Below are 15,428 nucleotides of genomic sequence, written 5' to 3' on the forward strand. Positions count from 1 at the left end.
ACCAGAAGAGCTTTAGTCAGGTAAGTGTTACCAATAGGTTATAAGAACTTGTTCTAGACTACACCCTCTAGTGGGATACCTGGGAAATAGGGATTCAGCAATTTAAGAGACAGTATTTCCACTTACAGAAGGACACCCCTCGTCAACTTTTGAAGCAAGTTTAGTTGGTTTTATGCTACCGTCAGTTGAAGCTTGAGTATTTAACCCATGAGTCTGAAGGGCTGTTGAAACAGGTCTACACACACCTGTGCACACAAGTCTGTCTTGGGATCCCTACTTTTCTGACAAATCAGAGCAAGACCTACATCATTCTCAACCCCACCGATATCAATTCTACTGCAATAAGCTTAGCTTTTAGAGACGAGTTTAGTAGATGTGTATTTTCTCTGTCCTGTAGTACACAAGATCAGCATTTCCACTCTAAAGGCTGATGCTTTGGTTTATTCAGAAAAGTGCCAGAGCATTAAAGTACTATACTGCTTCATGTAAACCTGCACCATTTATCCCAAAATACTCCAGAGAAGCCATAAATGTCGGGTTAGAAATAGAAACACAACCAAGTCTTTAATGCTTCCGACATAAAGCAACATTTAAGTTGCTGTTCAGACTCCCTTTTTAAGTTTAAAAAAAAAAAAGGGCTGCAGAAGTGCAGTTATGTTTCTGATAAATCACAATACTAAAGAAAAGCAATTAGCAGTGGAGTATCTTACCTCCTGTGGCTGTATTTCAGACTTCATAAGCTCCATAATGGATTCTAGAGAAAGGATGTTCATTTGTTTCAACTGATCAAATGCAGAAAGGCAGACCAAACAGTAGCAAGTCTTTCATCATATTTAATTAGGAGTGCCAATTGCTAAACCAGATATACTGAAAGCTCAGCTTGTCATTCAACATGCTATTTTTAGACAAGCTTTTATTTTCTGATTCGGTTTTACATTTGGAGACATTTAAAGTTAAGCATGAAACATTTTGTTTTATCCATAATTTGGTTATTGTAATATGTAACATCTCCCTACACTGGACAATTCTTACATCTTCAACATGGAGGCTTGCTCAGAAGGCAAAAACATCCTATTACTATGAATTAGATTTTTTCTACAATATTAGCCAGAACAGGGCTGAAAGCCTTGCAGGTTCTGTTTTAGTTACTACATTGCAAGTAAGCTACAGCACAGGATTAGATTTAGCATCAAACTACAAAAAGTCAATGCTCAGTTCAAGTTTATCCCAACATTATGCTACAGAAATTGAAACCTGTAATATTCCACCTGGTTCTTTGACAGACTCTCCTTTTGACATCTGTCTTGTTCTCTCAGGTTTTCTATTTACTTCTTCCAATTCTTTTACTGGCACAGTGGTGCGAGGAGTCGGAATACTTTCAAAGTAGCCGGAGTCCAGAAGTTTGGATAACAGGTCCTTCATGTGTTTATCTGAAGAGTAAATATCCATGAAGTTAAGACATGAAAATTTGAATTTAAGGAGTATTCAGACTACAGTTCAACACTCCTTACTTCCTCCTGTTAGATAAATTGCAGCTTCTCCAAGTTCACACATTGTACTGAGTTACAGCAATAAAATGCTTTAGTAAAAGAAAGTATTTGTTAAACTGCCTTATATATTACAGCTGAAAACATCTTCACAATCCAAAGGTAAGACTGCAGCTAAACACTGAGCCACCTGGTCTCCCACATGCTTCAAAAGGGACTTGTTTACCCTTATAAACTAGCCAGCACTGATACTAAAAACATGTTGTGCAGACTGTAGCTTAGGTAAAGCGAAACAAAGTCATCATAGAACTGCCCTACAAGACCCTCTTCTCCGTGAGAGGACGGTAAGTCTCAGAAGGAAAAGTTAACTGCAAAAACAAGTGGGGGAAAGAAAGCAAGAGACTGTTCCAGACTGAACTTTCCTCTAAAGTTTTGGAGAAAAGTCAGAGTTTACATAGTTGAAGAAAACCATAACTGTGTACTCTTTCCAATGAGCATTGTCCGGTTTCCTTCATGTGAAAAGAGACAGCAGCTTGGAGTGGAGAGTAAGACCTTAGAAGTAGCAGTGATACTAGAAATTGTTTCAGAGGAGCTAGAGACGAGGCAGCCTTGAGAACAGGAAGAATATTCAGTGAAAGATCATTCCTACCAGTGACAACCATATAAACAAGAATAGCAGCTAGAATTTAATACAGATATAAAAATTGCCTTCCAAGGCAATGAATGCTAATAGGTCATAATAGCTTTATCTGACATTTAGCTTGCACACAAAAGAATGGAAGACTGACACTAAAGGGATTGAAATACTAACAAAATAGTCACAAAAGTTTAGATGATAGCCAAAAAGCTACAGAAATTTGGAGTCCAAGATAACCAGGCAACTATCAGTTCATGTCAACAGATACAAAGGATAAAGTTACCAGCTTGTAACTCTACAAGGCCAATATACACTTTGTCTAGGACTACATGGATTTATATGACTTAGTTGTCAGTTCAACTATCTGTATGTGGAAATTAGATAGGGTACATTAGTGCTCTCATATAACAGTTTCAACAACATTGTTGTCAATGACAAATGAAAGATTGTTGCCACACAGCCATTACAAGACTGGAACAAATGGGACAAGCAAGGTCTGTTTGCAATAGGAAAGACACTACAACCCAAGGAAGGACAGTTTCCTCACAAGCAAGTTCTAAACAGGAACACAGAATACATGTTAGCTCACAAACAGGGTTTCTGAAACTAAAAGCCACAGATGGAAGAAAATATGTAGAGTCCCACAAATTTTGTTGTGCTTGAAAAAGGAGGACATTTGCAACAGGTCAAAGCAAGACTGCACTGTGCATGATTAGAGATCACAGCAAGTTCCATTATGACTATCATTCTTCAGTGTGGTATCCTGCATTGCAGTCAGACAATGGGTATGAGCCTGGAATTCCTACAAGGCAAAATCTTCAGTCTGGGGGACCTTCAGCCTGGGGCCACTGAAGCTTTGTAATATGTATCAGTATACTCAACTAAGCATTTCATGCCTGGGAACACTGTTCCAGCCTTAACCATTTGCACATAACTACCCAAAAAGCTTCCCACTGCTAGTTCTGTAAGGTATTCATGCATCAGCTTTTGAATTACTACAATCATTATTCCCCCAAAAGGTGTAGTATGTCAGTAGAAGAACATGCTTTCTTTTACCAGGTAAAGGCTTACTGCATCATTCTTTATCTGTACTTAAACAGAACTTTGAACAAACAGCAGTTCGTCTTTGGATAACTGAGTTACAGCACTTCAGAGTGCTTAATTTAGTATCGTCCACATATATTAATTTGTTGTAAGATGTTTAAGCGGCACACAAATTTCAGATCTGTAAGTTATTTCTCTGGATGAGACACTCACATGTTGTTCCAACCACAGCTTTCTCACTTCCTTCTAGAAGGTCCCAGAAGTAAAGAGATGATTGTTCCATCTGGTCTTCAACACTAAAACAAGTGACAGTTTCACCAGGTAGAATCATAGCCAAGATCAAGTCTTGTAGTATCCCAGTATCCCTCATTAAGACACTGACTAATGTTTAACCTTCCACATTAAGACTGCATACATAGAGTGAATCCTAAATCCATTATCCACTACTGAAAGTGATTCATCTATATCTGTTTGCAGATGATTTAATCAAGCAAATGTAAATTCTTTTGTTGGTAATTAAGACAGATTAGAGAGCCTACCATTATCCCACAAGACCATATGGCTGGACTTCATTCCAAGACAGGATTCCCAGACAGGGAAACAATTGCGATTTAATCAGCTGATCACCTTGTTTATTGGATGCACATGTGCAGGGGCAACCATCAACACCTCCTGCCACTCCACTAGTCATTGAGAAACTTTGACATAGACCCATTATCCACCCCACCCCTTCCAGACAATGGATGTATTTATTTTTAGGGTGCACCATGATGAAATTTAGTGTCCCAAAGGAAAGGATTATGCTTCTTGTGGAAGTGTAATACAATGAGAATTATAAGCTAGAAAAAGTTATTTCACTGGGATGAGAGACTCCGTGTGGCTTTTTATAAGTAGCTGTTCTTTAGATATTAACTTCAGAACAAAGATTAGGCATGTTTAACATATGACAAGTGATTACAAGTTTTAGGAACTTAGTCATATTTGAACATGGAAATAATTACTCTTATCCATGGTGTTTCAACTTACCACTTAACTGCTTTTTTGAATATTTAAATACAATTCTTACTACACTATCTTAAAAACAAACAGGCTGTCATACTAAACATAAGCATCAAAGTACAAACATGATGCCACATTAGTAGTGACATACATCTGTTGACAACCTGTTACCTTAAAATGTATAACATTTAGTGCAGAGGTATCAAAAACTTCAGTCAAATTTTTAAAGCTACTTTGAAGCTAACAGCAGGAGAGCCTCAGGAGTACTACCTTACATTCCTTTGGAATAAAGAAGCATATCTTTCCCAGATACACAGTTCTCCTGTGTTTACCACACTTTTTCCATTTCATGAACAGTGAGACCCCAGGGAAGCAACATACCACCAGCCTCTGATATAATGGTATTGGACTATCTCCCCTCAACCCCACAGGGAGACATAAGACAGCAGGGCTTGTGTGTAACTCACAACTGAGGCTGTAATTACTGCAGCTTTCCTTTGATGCTCAGAGTGAGGTAAATCTGCTACATTCCTAGTCTCAGACTAACACAAGTTTACTGAACAGAATTTTAATTAATGTCCCAAAACATATTTCAAGACATGGCAGTGTCAGAGGACACTTACTGTAATGAACGAAGCATACCAATTAGATGAAAATCTTGAGCTTACCTCAAGTTCTCATTTCTTTCAGGACATGTCAGTTTTGCAAATCTTATGAGGTAGTCTAGTTCTTTAGAAGGCAAGTATATTGCACCATTCACACCACCTTTGAAATCTTTTTGAACGTGCTCTTGAGTGAAGTTCTGCAGCACATACTGAACTTGAAGTATTGTACGCAGTTTTTTCTTCTCCGCTTCAAGCTTCAACAGACTCTCTCTTCGCTGCGCCTTCTTCTGTGCTTTCAGCAGCTATTTCAATACATGAATTCAACAGTTTAGTTTAGTAACAGGATTCTAGGATAAAACACACCAAGCTCAGTATTGATCACCATACATTGATCAAAATAACTATTAATTTTTGTTAGATAACACAAGTTCCTAATTCTTTCTTCCAATACCCAAGATCTTTCAAGCTCCTCCTCTGGAAGAGCTCCCTATTTATCCACTAATTCTCTACACATCTAGCTTTTAATCAAAGTGGATACCAGTAGCTTCACTTGTGGTATGTTTTTATGATATTTAGATCCTCATTATGCCTGCTGTTACTTTATAACAGTAGCTTTCAAAACTGAATATAAGAAATTGATAGAATTAACACCACTGCACAAACTCAAGCCTAACTGACCTCTAACATTTGTCACATGAAGCTAATAATGCAGAAGGTATCTCAAATTTTTCCTAGTGAGACAACTGCCTCTTCACTTTTGAATACTCCAATTTAAGTGATACAGCAGAATCCTATAGTTACTCTTATTTCTGTTGGCAGAAGACAGCAGAATCCTATAGTTACTCTTATTTCTGTTGGCAGAAGACTAAAGCACTCATTAAATAAGCAACAACACAAGCCACAGAACATAAAGAGCCCCCATGCATTTGAGGAGAAATTTCCCAAAATGTACCAATAGAATTATGCAGCAGAAGCTATCCAAGTAACCGCCGAATTAAAAATGCCTCAATATGGGGTACCTTATGTTTCTTTGCAAGGTCTAGGAAAATTTAGTTTTCTAGAATGCACTGTAAAGGATATAAGGATGTTGTTGCCAGAATGCCCCTAGTGTTCTACTAATGGGTATTGGCCATATAATCCATACTGGTAGAAGTAGAGCCAAGGAAAAAACAAAGTGGATTAGGTTAGCCTTTAAATATAGCCTAAGTTCAAGAACAAACATGAACTGGTAGAAGTTAAGGCTGGATTACTAAAAACACCTACCAAAAGATACACTGGGTCACATTCCTTCATTTCTGATATTTAATGGACAGCTACACAGAGGAAAGCAATATGAAGCAAGCCACATTTTGACATTCAGCACAGTAGTTTATGTTCATACAATGACTGTGGGAACTCAAAGGAGCAACACTGCTGAAAAGGCTCCTAAGTCTCTGCTCACATATTCCTTTGAGAGTTTTACTGCACTACCTGGAATTACTACATATACAAGAAAATCCTCTCTAGCAAAATTGTTTGGGCCTTAGTCAACACTGAGACAAGCCATTTTACCAGTCCTTCAGCATTTTGGAAGGGGCAGAGAAATAATGCCAGAGCAGTGACTAATTATGTTTAGCATCCCAAGCATCACCTTGGATCAAATCTTCTCATAAGGACAGTGTTTGCTTGAGCCAAGAGACAAGTTTCTCCAAAGATAAAACACTTGCTTACATGAAAATAATGCACGTAGTGTTTTAAACCCTGAATAAAGACCTAAACAAAGCTCTACATCTGTCACATAGACACTTAGAGACTGCCATAATTAGAGACAACTACAACAGAACAAGTGACAAGCTCCACAAGCTTCGGTAAAATTTTACTAAGAGCTGTGGTCCTCACTGAAACCAAAGCGATTTAACCTCAGCACTTTCCCTCACTAGAAACATCAAAACATTCAGTTTGAAAGGAAACTTGGGATGTCATCTAGCCAAGCCTCCAGAACAAAGGCTACACTGAATCAAGATGAGATTTTTTTAGAGTTTTGTGCAGTCAGATCTTTGAAAAGGTCCAAGGAGAGATTCTACTACTTCTCTAGGCAGTCTGCTCTGGTGCTGAATTATCCTCAGAATGACTATTTTCCTCCTATCTAGTTTGGAAGCTACTGTTTCAATTTATGATCGTTCCTTCTCCTACCCCATCTCTCAGCAAAAAAACTGGCTCCATCCTTTCAGTAATCTCTTTGGTATTTGACGACATCTTACTACATCTCCTGCCAAGCCTTCACTCCACCAGGCTCAACATGCCCAGTTCTTCCAGGCTCTACTCAGCAGTCACATGTCTCAGCCCACAGCTGCCCACCACTAGACTCACTGAAATTTATCTATAGCCTTTGTGTACCAAGTGACCAGAACTAGACACAACTGGTTAACAAGTACCAAATATTCAGTTCTCCTTTATGTACTGGTCCTCAGTCTAAGTCTAGCCTTCACTGCTCCAGGGGTACACTTAATTTACTTTGACTGCTGCCCACAAGGACCCGCATGTCCTTTCCAGTAGGGATGCTCCACTGCCAGTCTACAGCTATAGAAGGGATGAGCCCACTTCAGGCACAATCTACCAGTAAGATCATTAATGCTTTCAAACTTAAGTAAACTGGAGTCATCTTAAATGCAGCTAAGTTCCAGTGATTCGATTTGCTTAAGCACAATTTCTTACAGGGGTCCACAGTGAATAACCATATTGTGGAGGCCAGCAGTACTCAAAGTTGTCAACATTTGCTCTACCCACTACTCCAGACAGTTTAGGCACATTGTTCTTCCATGTTCCAAGAAAGAAACTTCTTAGTATTGTGTGTATTGGCATATAAGTGTAGCACAAACTTTGCAGCTACCCCCACCCCTAGAATATAGGAAAGAGCATTTTATACTTACATCTTGGCTAAGTCCTGAAAAAGTCTTCTGAAGCTCCTTGGCAAATTCCAAATTGTGTACTACTTCATCATATTTCTCTACTGCCTCCTACAAAGGAATAGATAAAAATGTATTTTTCATGCTTAAGGCTACTGGTTGCACCTCAATCCCCTTGTACTTAAATTCTCATTGACAACTATTCATTTAGCATGTACTGCCCTGAAACTAACTTCTTTAAAGATACTATGTAACCACTATTTTAAATTTAGTTGTGACTATCACTGAGCTGTGACTGTCTGAGATGCCATACAAAGCCAGCCCACACCACTGCACAGATATCCTACAAGTTTGTCTGTATTAGACTTTCCAGGCAACATCTTGTGCAATACTTGGTATACTAGTGTTGAAACAGGAAAGCCTGGATACCAGTTATTTCATTTTTCCTTTTGTTCCCATAAGTCTTAGCAATGAGGTAAACAGCTACTTAAAATCAGATATTGATATGAAAGCCTAGAAGGAATACAGGAGACAGACAAGTTCAGCACAGATCTTTTACCTTGATGCTTATCTGTATGCCTTTACAGACAATTTGCACAAACTTTAGAAAGCAAACAAGACAGAAGGCAAGTCATACTTTCAGGAAAAAAGTCTTTCAAATTTAGTTTCCACAACTAAAGCAAGTGTTCCTGTCTTCACTTATGATTTTAACCAATGTCTTAGCAGCCAGTCTTCACAAAAGACTACTTACAGTAGATTAATTGCATTTTGATAGACCCTAATTTTTTTTCATGAGTTTTTCCCCCACTGAGGAGTCAGTTCATTTTTATAAGTCTCCTTGACAGCTATAAAGATTGCAAAATGCTGCAGTTCAGAGATGCTGTCCGTATCCTCATACCATAAGGCATGCTTGGGAAGTAACAAGTTAAGTTTAATTTAAGTTGTTCACATGTGCTCTACACTCAGTTTAGTTTATGCTCATGACATGATGATATCAGAAGTTTTCCTAGAGTGGACCTGTCAGCCTAATATAAAGCTCTTTCAAAGTAGTGTTAGTGTTAAGTGTTTCATCAGTGCAGTGACAAAAGCTTAATCTACTGTCCCAATAAGATTTGGAACATGCGCAAATTCCATATGTGTTCCTAAGCAACTGGAAAGCAAGTTACACGTTCATTTGTTCTATCAGTTTGATGTTCAGTTACTTGTATTCACTTATTTGTAGTATACTAGACATTACTAGGCCTAAATGCTACTCAGCACAACAACATGCATGAGTTACTGTAAAGCACTCATCTGGTAGTTTAAGTTGTCCTCACAAAATTTGTCAAGCAACTTTTAAGAACTAATTAGCAAGTTCACTTAGCACTTATTGATTCCTAAGGCCTTAATGCCTACACATTTAACACTTGAGGAAGACTCACAGTTTAACACCAACATCTTACTAGACAGATTGCAGTAATTGTGCTTTTAACCATGCAAATCCAAGAATAAAACTCCCTTCCTGAAAACATCAGGAATGGTTACCACTGCTCTGATGACAAGCTATAACTCAGCCTGCAGGAAAGCAATAGCTTTCTTTTGTCACACCTGCTATTAACATTCATTAACAGCATGTTGGAGGAACAGTACTGAGGAAAGTCTGCTCAGCTTGCAAAACAGCACAATATTGCCAGAGAGCACATTTAACTTGCTGGAAGCCCCGCATTTTTGAAACAAATGTTTCCTAAAGTAAGGCTAGCACACACAGTGGCTCTGGCAGGCATATACCATAAGTAATTACAGTTTAATCCAAATTGCTTGCAAAATAAGTTCATCACCAGATGCGCGCTTCTTCCTCTGTGTGAGAAACAATGAAAAATATAGAGGACATCAAGTCACATTAGAGCTCCACTGTATTATAGGCAGTTAGGTTTCTTTAGGCATGTGTCCCAATTATTAAGCTCAGCTCTAGCTGCAGTCACCAGGTCCCAGTATTTGTACATACATCTGAATTCACATCTGAAAGGTACAAATGCAGTATTTCTGTATCTTAACCACTGAAGTGTAGATCTTAACTAAATTAAATACTGAGTTCATACATGCTTCTATAATAGTATCTGAACAGTTTGACTACCACTTGTCAGTTCACTAGCAAGACTGAATCCAATTCCCCATTTTAGAGCTATCCCAGAAGCTGAGATAAAAATACTGATACTTAAAAAGTTAAGCTCAGGTGGGAATAGTGAAAGCCAGTAACCAAGTTAATTGGCATTTTCCAAAGTTAGTGCTGCTGGATGCATTTGCAAGAAAAACATCTACAGAATCATTCACCTCTTTAGTTCCCCACATCTTATTTCACTTTCACATAACAGCTTTTCACACTCCAGGGTGTATACCAAAGAAACAGTCAAATTCGAAGTAGCTTTAAAACATGTTCAAGACTAATCAAGCTCACACACAATACTGTTCAATAGCCTCACTGTTAGTGACAGAAGAAAACAGATTGTATTTAACACCTATGATCTGAACACAAAAGGCTGTTGCCCACCTGATTCCAGATTGAGTTTAGAGGAATTAATAGGTCATCATCCTACTTCAAACCATCAGGTTTAATTAATTTACTTCTGCACTTGAGATGGCAAGAGACTACAGATTTTGTGGTTAAGTGCTAAACGATCATTCATTCCAATAGGTAAACTTGCTACTTAAAAGTAGGGTAATCCCATTTATGTCTAGTTCTCATTTAGAAATTATTCAGAGTAAGAAAATAGTATTTGTGTTCTCATACAGCTGCACTGTGATAAAGCTAACAGTCAATAAAGGATTTCTCCAACTGGTTCATTAGCAGGATCAGCACTACCACTGAAGTGTTGGTGCCCTTTATCACACACACAATTGTTCTTTAGCATGTGTGAAGAACATTCTAAAAATGGGACTCCTGGATGACTAGGGCAGTAAACCCTTTGGATTATGTGATACTGCTACTCAGACATACTTAAGAAGGAACAGCTTTCATGTTATAGAAACTTGGTTTCAGTTCTAGAATCCATTCTAGTCCAAGGTGGAAGAAAAGCCAGAACCACTGTTTTAACATCAGGCAAGTTTAAGCTAGATCCATGAAGCAGATCTCATTTGTTTATTAATGATCTTGCTCCCTGGCATTCCAAACTCTAGTACCTTAGGTACAAAACAGACATTTTTTCTAACATCATTTGAGAGTGCTGGCAACTCCCAGCCATCTAATGGCAGCACTAGAAGGACAAGGGAGCATTCACAACTAAGTCAGTTAACTCTTGGCTAGATTCTTGTATTAGGGAAGCCTTTAGAACTCATGCAAGTTAAGCCAGCATCTTTTGTACCAACACAGACCATTTGTCAATTATACTTTAACAGCTACCTGTAAACAGCAGCACTGTGCAGCCAACAGGCAATTTCAAGTAACACCTGTTAGTGAAGAAGTCATGAGTGTTAATTAACTACCCCAGAAATCTTGAGGTTTGGGTTCTAACACTGCAATGCCGTATAGATAAGCTGCATATGGACACCTCATCAAGAAATAAAAGTGCAGGAGCACTGAAGCTGAAAGTCTTCAGAGCAAAGATAAACACAGACCTTCTATTACTTCAGTACACAACATGAAGGTTAAAGTAGGAGACTTAAAGCTTGCAGTCTCACCATTCAGCTTAAGTACCTATAATTTGTCCATTTGGTTTTGTGAGAAATACCACTGCAAGCCTGCAGGCATTACTTCTGTAAAAAGTAACCTCCTTTAGCAACCTATCCCTTCTGACACATTTGAAGGTTTTGAGGCCACCTACTCCTGCATAAAGCAAACTTACCAACTGGTCTTGATTGAGGGCTTCTCCCTTCTTCAGGCGATCTTTGTAGTCTTCTAGTTTCAGCTGTAGGAAAATCCAAAGTAAAATTTTTATATTGATTTCTGTCTAATGTGGGTTATGGGGTATGAGTGAAATTACTCTTTCTATGTTTTAAGCCATCTGCATACTGCAACAGAATTGGAATTTTACTACTTCCTCTCATTTCAGGAGAAAGGAATGTAGAAAGTTTTGCTACACCTTTAATTTGGCAACCTCCAGGACTGCCTACTTCCCTTTCCTACCTTTGATCTTTCATGTCTTACTTGCTATCTTTGTTTCATTTAAGAGAAACCAATGCGTTGACCCTAGATCTTTAAGGAGCTCCAACCACATCCAGCATCCTTATTTAGAATTAGGCTTTTTTAGCTTTTCCAAGACAATACTGGAATTTAGTTATCCTTGAATAATCCTACTTAATTTTTGAGAGCACGTCTTTCAAAATCTGGCTTCAGTTATGTCATCAGGATTTTATAGCACTATTTCCTAAGAAATTGGACTAATATCTTTAGGGAAGAAATAAGATTTGTTTCTAATATACTGAAGCAGTCTTTAAAAGCTGATGTAAACTATACAAAACTAAACTATTAGATATTACAAGCTTCTTTATACACACAGGGAAAAGAAAGGGGAGTTTACTGCCATGGAAGTTGAATACTATTTCATTTGTCTATCTACCCACAAAGGGTTTACTGATATAGCACCTACAGGAGCCTAAGAAAACTTTCTTCTCGTTCTAGTAAGTCACACTTTGATTTTTCATATAAATAATATGGCCTTGCCAGCAAGTGAAAGATACCTGAAAAATTCACAACAAGCTTCCTTGGACAGAATTAGAATCCAACACAAAACTGGTTAATCACACAAGGAAACCATGCTTATCTGACATTATTCAAAATAACAGCATGATGCATGACATGAGACAGCAGTAATACTGCATCTCCTGCAGGTGGATCAAGTCCCCTAGCCACATGGCCAGAAGTCTGATCTATTCCCTTTTCTCACCCTAGGATATAATACAGAAAGCACAGCATATTCATACATTTGCTTTACTTGTAATCCTGACACAGTACCAAAAGCAACAGCACAATTATTTATTTTATCTTACAGAAAATAGAATTTTTTGCAATTAAAAGTCATGCACATAGTCTTCAGTCACCTGCCAATCAACTGAAAAGTCTTAGAATGCAAAAGTCTGACCAGCTATAGCCACAATCTTTTAAGTGTATCATTATCTCACTTCTTATTCTTAAGACTATTCTGCCTCCCCCCACCCCAGAAAAGCGCAGTTCAAAGCAAGAGAGCAGACTTTGGAGGCTTTCTGTTTAAAAGCTTTCTAGTGAATAACATTTGTCTATATTTAAAATACAGAAGTCAAAGATTTATGTGAAATGCAATACATATTTAATAGCATTTAATGTTTCCGTGAGTCAGAGGAAACACTGTTCCTAATTTCAAATTTTACATACATTTCTACATCCTAATATTAGGTGCATATAATCAATAGAAGAAATATGAGGATTTCTGCAAGACCACAATCCATCTCCAAATCAGTTCCAAGTTAGTTCTGACCTGATTCAGTCTATTAGAGAAGCATCCCCGGTTTTGATCAACATTCAGTTACTTTTACTAGCTATTGAACATGCACTACAAAGCCAGCAGCTGAGAACAAGTTTACAGTTAGCTGCAATCCTGATTCCCTGAAACAACGTTACACTCACAATGTCAAACACAAGAAGCCCATCTCAGAACCATAAGAATAAAGAACACCATTCTTTACTATACAAGGGTTATAAATGATAATAAAAAGCCACTAGCATATCCACATTTAGGTCCTTTCACGGGTTATTTAAAAAATAAATCAATGATTACTCCCTATATAGACACAGCTATTCCAGCTATTATAAAACAAGCACTGAGTTTTACAATTAGCAGTTTAAATATACACCATACCAAATAAAAACAAGTTACCTTCTTTTTCTCAATGTTCCTGATCTTGTGTTTGAGGCAGATAAGCCCATTATCAATGTAAGTCTCATACGCCTGGGAAGGAGAGGCTGCCGAGTTCAGCGCAGACTGCAGGGGGCTGGAGGGAGGTTGGTTCTCCCCAGACGGGTTCACCTGCTGCTTGGCCGCCTTCATGCTCTTCTCCTCCCCCTCCTCTGACCGGCCTGAAGGTGATGATGGGCAATGGAAAGGGGCTTGGGAAAGCTGCACCATTGAAATGGATGGAGCTGCAACAAAACTCCTTTTATTTAACTCTCTCCCTCTCCCTCTCTTTTTTTTTTTAAGTTACATCTTTTCTTACCACACATTCAGAAAATGTAGCCACAAAATTGAGCCTCAGTGAGAATTCATCACAATCTTTCACTCTTCTCCAACCCCCTTTCAAAATATCCGTAGCAGGAATTTCAAAGCAAGGCAAACTTTGTATTGTTCAAGTCTCCCCACCCATCCAGACACCAGAAATCCTTTACATAGGCAGAATCAGACAGCACAGGGGATGATTCCAGAAACCCAATATAGTGTCCATATAAAACTAGGCGGGTTTCCTGCACACATCACCCACAAGGGAAAAAAAAACTGCAAGCAAGCAATTGCAAATCACACTGCCGGCCTCCTATCCAGGCTGCAGCCTGAATGGAGATTTAGAAGTGGCATGCCTAAAGGGACAGCCCCTCTTCTTCTCAGCCCCCATTAAATCAGTTTTACCCCTTCATGACCTTTGCAACAATCCAACTAAGAACTGAAAAAGATTTCAATTGAAGAAGTGAAGAGAAAAAAAAAAGCTTGATAAAGCAAGCCACACACTCAGTTACAACAGCATCATTCTTCACAAGGAATTGGTCTCTGCCTACACCCACCCAAAAGATGTGCTTGTGCCGTGGCAAGACACCAGGCTTTGATGGGAGGGGCCGGGCTTTAACCTTGAACAGAGAATTTCTGTAAGAGATGCTCCACCACCCTCATCCTCAACTACTTGCACCTGCTCCTGGAAAGCAATGACACCACATTTCTGTGTCCCTTCCCTGCCAGCCAGGCCTGCAGCGCCATGACCCCGGCAGGCACCAGCCGCCCACACCGAGGGAGGCCAGGGGCTGGGGGGAGGAGAAAACCCGCATTTCCTCGGGACGAGCCCGCTCAGTCCCCGCCGGCGTCACCGCATCCCGCCGGCTCCCTGGCCCGCCGAGGGGGGAGCCCAAGCTCAGCCGCTCATCACGCCCTTGCCGGGGACGGCGAGCATGCACCTCCCGGGGAGGGCACGGCCGCCACCGGGCCCCCGCCCGACGGAGGAGGAGTGGGGGGGAAGAAGACAGCAGCGGCGGGCTCCCTCCCGCTGGCGCCGCCGTCCCGGGGAATCACCATCACCACCGCCGTCGCTTCATGCGCCCGCTTCCCCTGCGGTGGCAGCCGCTGCAGGGCCCCGCACCTCCCGGCTCCCGCCTCCCCGCTCACCTCGGTACCCGCACACGCTCAGGCCCGCCCTGCCGCCCGCCCCCCCCCTCATATAGGGGCGGTGGAAGGGCGGGGCGGGGCGGGGGCGGGGCCCGCCGCCGAGGTCACCGCCTGCCTCCCAATCGCCGCCGCCGTCTCACCTGTCCGTCCCGCCTTCCCGCCCCGCGCCTCACGTGACGCGGGGGGGGGAGGAGCCGTTAACCGTCAGCGCGTGCGGCGGGGCGGGTCTCGTCTCCGTGAAGGTCGGGGCGCCCCAGCTGGGGCGGGGTCGCCCGTCAGTCTGGGTTCAGGGGTTGGGGTGTCGATCCGCTGCGCGGGACCTGCTGCTCCGCCGGAGCTTGGCATGGTGCAAGGGGCCCTGAGGGATGGCCTTGGGGGCAGGTGGGTACAGGGTGAGCACGGCGCTGCCGCCCGTTTCGTAGAAAAGGGGCCTGTGGCCTGACGGCGCCCCGGGTCTTGCT

At 40.7% G+C, this 15,428-nt stretch overlaps 1 protein-coding gene across 1 annotated transcript in view; it reads right to left on the minus strand.

The window, feature by feature from the left end:
- CAPRIN2 (caprin family member 2) overlaps positions 1-14,973 on the minus strand; it is a 36,586-nt gene extending 21,613 nt beyond the window's left edge. Inside the window, exons 1-8 of the mRNA XM_054210926.1 lie at positions 14,968-14,973; positions 13,483-13,682; positions 11,476-11,538; positions 7,682-7,768; positions 4,836-5,074; positions 3,382-3,464; positions 1,269-1,430; positions 711-754 (exon numbers count right to left, since the gene is read on the minus strand). Of these exons, the coding sequence (XP_054066901.1) occupies positions 711-754; positions 1,269-1,430; positions 3,382-3,464; positions 4,836-5,074; positions 7,682-7,768; positions 11,476-11,538; positions 13,483-13,653 (849 nt within the window). The 5' untranslated portion in view covers positions 13,654-13,682; positions 14,968-14,973. The remainder of the gene's footprint in view (positions 1-710; positions 755-1,268; positions 1,431-3,381; positions 3,465-4,835; positions 5,075-7,681; positions 7,769-11,475; positions 11,539-13,482; positions 13,683-14,967) is intronic.
- Between the last annotated feature and the right edge of the window lie 455 nt (positions 14,974-15,428).

This window comes from Rissa tridactyla, chromosome 1 (genome assembly GCF_028500815.1).
Source record: "Rissa tridactyla isolate bRisTri1 chromosome 1, bRisTri1.patW.cur.20221130, whole genome shotgun sequence".
NCBI classification, from domain to species: Eukaryota; Metazoa; Chordata; class Aves; order Charadriiformes; family Laridae; genus Rissa; species Rissa tridactyla.